The 4,001-nt window shown below is 47.5% G+C and overlaps 1 protein-coding gene across 1 annotated transcript; it reads left to right on the plus strand.

Annotated features, from left to right (window-relative positions):
* Nucleotides 1–532: 532 nt before the first annotated feature.
* LOC133892776 (zinc transporter 8-like) lies at nucleotides 533–3,050 on the plus strand. Its single transcript, XM_062333726.1, has 3 exons — nucleotides 533–1,270; nucleotides 1,602–1,751; nucleotides 2,589–3,050. The coding sequence occupies exons 1-3, from the start codon at nucleotides 593–595 to the stop codon at nucleotides 2,892–2,894; spliced, it is 1,134 nt and encodes a 377-aa protein (XP_062189710.1). The 5' UTR covers nucleotides 533–592; the 3' UTR covers nucleotides 2,895–3,050.
* Nucleotides 3,051–4,001: the final 951 nt, after the last annotated feature.

Raw genomic sequence — 4,001 nt, forward strand, 5'->3', positions numbered from 1 at the left:
GCTTTGTCTCTCTAATTATTTTGCTTCCGCTTGAACGTTTTGAGTGCGTTGAGTGAGAAATAAGAAAAAACCATCTATTTTGAAAAAAATTTATTAAAACATGTATTTACCTCTTTTAATCGTATATTCTCGTTCCAACAGATAGCGATAAAAGACTTTCCAAACCTATCCTATCAACAACCACTATTCTTCATTATCTAAAACCGAGCTCATTTTCAGCGTCTGAAGAATTGTTAACGCAGCTAGGGCGCAACAATCCATGCCACGCCAGCAAACTATACGTGGCCACCCTTCTCTCCTCCACATGCAAAAAAATATCGCCGCTCGTGAGAAATCACCTCCTAGTTTCCAGAAGAAATAACCAAATAAACCTTGCGCCTCGTACTGTATATCCCTAAGCATGTCGACACTGTGTCACAGTCATTTTCTACTGTATCTCCATAATTAACCAAGCGATTAAACCCTAAATAATCCGCCTGAAACTACAAGGCCTTCTCCAATTCGCCCCTATATAAGGGACCACGAAGCTGGCCGCAAGCTCTCTTGTATCTCCTCCTCCCTCCTCGCGTCTTCCATCGATCCGCAGCTAGCCATGAGGCCGAGCGCCGTGCTCCTCGCCGCCGCCCTGGCGCTGTTCCTTGTGTCCGCCGCGCGCGGCGACGATGGCGACTGCGGTGCCAGCGACGCGGTGGCGCAGGGCGACCGCGCGCGGGCGAAGACGCTCAAGATCGCGGCCTTCTTCTCCATCCTCATATGCGGGGCGCTGGGCTGCTGCCTGCCCGTGCTGGGCCGCCGCGTGCCGGTGATGCGGCCAGAGGGCGACGTCTTCTTCCTCATCAAGGCGTTCGCGGCGGGGGTCATCCTCGCCACTGGGTTCATCCACATCCTCCCCGACGCCTTCGACAAGCTCACGTCGCCGTGCCTGCCCGCCGGCGGGCCGTGGCAGGATTTCCCCTTCGCCGGTTTCGGGGCCATGGTCGGCGCCATCGGCACGCTCGTCGTCGACACCGTCGCCACGGGGTACTTCACGCGCCTCCACTTCAAGAGCGGCGGCGGCGCTGAGGCGGCGGCGGCCGTGAGCGCCGCCGTCGGGGACGAGGAGAAGCAGATGGGGGCGCCGCACGACGGAGGCGACCACGAGGGGCACGTGCACGTGCACACGCACGCGACGCACGGGCACGCGCACGGGTCGTCGGCGCTCGTCGCGGCCGTTGGCGGCGGCGAGGGCGGCGACAAGGAGCACGCTCTGCGCCATCGCGTTATCGCTCAGGTAATTAATTTCTTCTTGTTAATCGTTACGTTGTGCAGGCCCCTTAGTGTAACAGCTGTATTTAACAATCAATGAAATAAAAAAGGCGAGAAAGAAATCAGATTCACTGAAAAGTACATATTTCTTAAATTTTCTCCAAAAAGTGAAATTCACGAATATGACTAACATTAGTTTGATGTTAAAAAAAGAGCGCATATCCTCGCCAAAAAAAAGACATATAGCATGTTATAATGTCTTACAACTTTGAAAAATACTTGAAAAAAAATCAACTATCATTTATACTTCCTGCGAATTTGTAATTTGTAATCAACAACGGTTGCCGATTGTGTAGGTCTTGGAGCTGGGGATCGTGGTGCACTCGGTGATCATCGGCATCTCCCTCGGCGCGTCCGAGGACCCGAGCACCATCAAGCCCCTGGTGGTCGCGCTCAGCTTCCATCAGATGTTCGAGGGCATGGGCCTCGGCGGCTGCATCGTTCAGGTACCCAATATTTGCACAAATGGAAAAAATGATCGAGATTTACTTCCAATAATCGTCCAAATAAAAGACCATCATAATCCAAAAAAAGCGCGGCACTTCAAAATCACCTTTGTGTTTAAAAACAATGGAAGAACACATCTAAATATATATTAGTTGCTTTTTTTTTAAAAAAAAAAGGAGGGAGCACTTTGTCTTTTAAAAGGAGCCAATCTACTGTCATCCTTTGACTTGGGTACATAAGGAATGGTGACTTGAGATGACAGGTGTTGAAGAGGTTGATCGCACTGCAGATTAATATGATTTCGTTAGCTGATAAAAAAGATGCCCGGAACTCTGGGAGAACAAAGTACAAGCACAGCACTTTGGGTGGTTTGGAGACATGCACTGACCAAAGTTAGGAACCCCGGAACGCCACTTGGATAGATGCCCATATTGTAAACTAGGTTTGCTATTGTCGTCAAACAGACATGGCCAATTATAGTTTGTGCTTTAGGCATCTGCATGGAAAGGAGATTATTATTGCATAGGAATCTTATACTTTGTTTCGGGAAATATTTCTCTGCATTCAAAATTCTGACTATGTACAACCTCGAAGCCTGTTGGGAACACATGAATTATGTAGGATGTTGCGCGATTTCTTTGTTTTTTAATAAAAAAATCCTGTGTTCCACATAGGACCTAAATGTTTTTCTAGAAATCATTGTACAGCCTTTGATTAAGGTTTACTTCCTTAAACTTTGATAGCGTTCAACAAAACTTGATGCACGATCAAATTTTATCAAATTAAAATTAACGACACGGTGAATTAACTCAAATGTGTTGCTTTTATTGATGCAGGCGAAGTTCAACGTGCGGTCCGTCGTGACCATGGTGCTCTTCTTCTGCCTGACGACGCCGGTGGGCATCCTCGTCGGCATCGGCATCTCGTCGTCCTACAACGAGAGCAGCCCCACGGCGCTCATCGTGGAGGGCCTCCTCAACTCGGTCGCGGCGGGGATCCTGGTCTACATGGCCCTCGTCGACCTCCTCGCCGAGGACTTCATGAACCCCAGGGTGCAGAGCAGAGGGAAGCTGCAGCTGGGCATCAACGTGTCCATGCTGGTCGGCGCCGGGCTCATGTCCATGCTGGCCAAATGGGCTTGATCAGTTCAGATTATGTACTGTGACAGAGGAATTGCAATAGCCAAAAGAGAGAGAGAAAAAGAAGGAAATGCAATTTTGCATTTCGTCCAAATTTTGTGTTTTGTAACCATTGGGAAACGAGTAAACATCAACTGCGATCTCCGCTGTTCCCCGATCGATCGAAGTCTGGATGTATACTGTCCTCTGGCAGGAATTGTTGGATTGTCAAGCAATGTCGCGGCACTCCATTCACCACTTTTTGTTAGAACGCGGCACCAGAATTCATGCGGTTGGTGCTCAACTTCTTTGACGAGTTCCTCTAAACTGATGAAGAAAGATGAACAATCAATCGCACATCAATAAGAATGAACCAATTTTGCCTTGATAACAGAATGGATTAGGACGTTGATTGTTTAGTTTAGATTATACGGATTTGCCTTCCAACTGATTTTATGCTTTAAGCTTCCTATAAATATTTAAAATGGAAATACTTAAGCACACCCCCACACAATTTTGTGACAGAACAAAATGATCGAAGTCTTCTAATTGAGGCCGTGAAAAGTACTTTTTAAATATGGGCCCTACATTTAGCTACGGATCGCGCGACCATCCTTTGCGCTTCATTGACTGTGTGCCTCATCGCTTGTCCTGCACAGCTGCTGTAGCCTGTAGCCCTCGAATTTTGTCAACGAATGTCGACACTCAATGGCCAACTTTTGTTAGAACACGGCACAAGCGGGAAAGATCTGATCCTATAAAATATTCTCTCTTGTAATGATACATATTTATTTCCCCTCTCTCATCTTCAGATCAGTTATTAGATCACGAGATGAATAGATGATGTCTCATGAGGGTCTTTTTGACAGGGTCTTTTTGACAGGGTCTTATAAAATTTGCTTCTCGCAAGCGGGGTTGCATGCAGATGCCACCTGACTTCTATGACAAGTGTGATACGAAACACTGCAGTTGTGGCTAAACGACAGTTCCTAAAAGGCACTCTGACAGATAGATGAGCAATGCCTTGACTTTGACGAAGAACATGTGCTTTGAACTAGCACCGGATTCATCGCCACGGAAAATGGCGTATCATTACGAACCAACTCTTTGTGGATGGTGGTAGGATGACAA

The sequence above is a fragment of the Phragmites australis genome, chromosome 15 (genome assembly GCF_958298935.1).
Source record: "Phragmites australis chromosome 15, lpPhrAust1.1, whole genome shotgun sequence".
Taxonomy (NCBI): domain Eukaryota; kingdom Viridiplantae; phylum Streptophyta; class Magnoliopsida; order Poales; family Poaceae; genus Phragmites; species Phragmites australis.

Excerpts from the sequence above, each read along its gene's own strand:
- LOC133892776 (XM_062333726.1), top strand. The coding sequence starts at position 593 with ATGAGGCCGAGCGCCGTGCTCCTCGCCGCCGCCCTGGCGCTGTTCCTT. Across the intron at positions 1,271-1,601 it reads GCCATCGCGTTATCGCTCAG|GTCTTGGAGCTGGGGATCGT; the intron begins GTAATTAATTTC and ends CCGATTGTGTAG. Across the intron at positions 1,752-2,588 it reads TCGGCGGCTGCATCGTTCAG|GCGAAGTTCAACGTGCGGTC; the intron begins GTACCCAATATT and ends TTATTGATGCAG.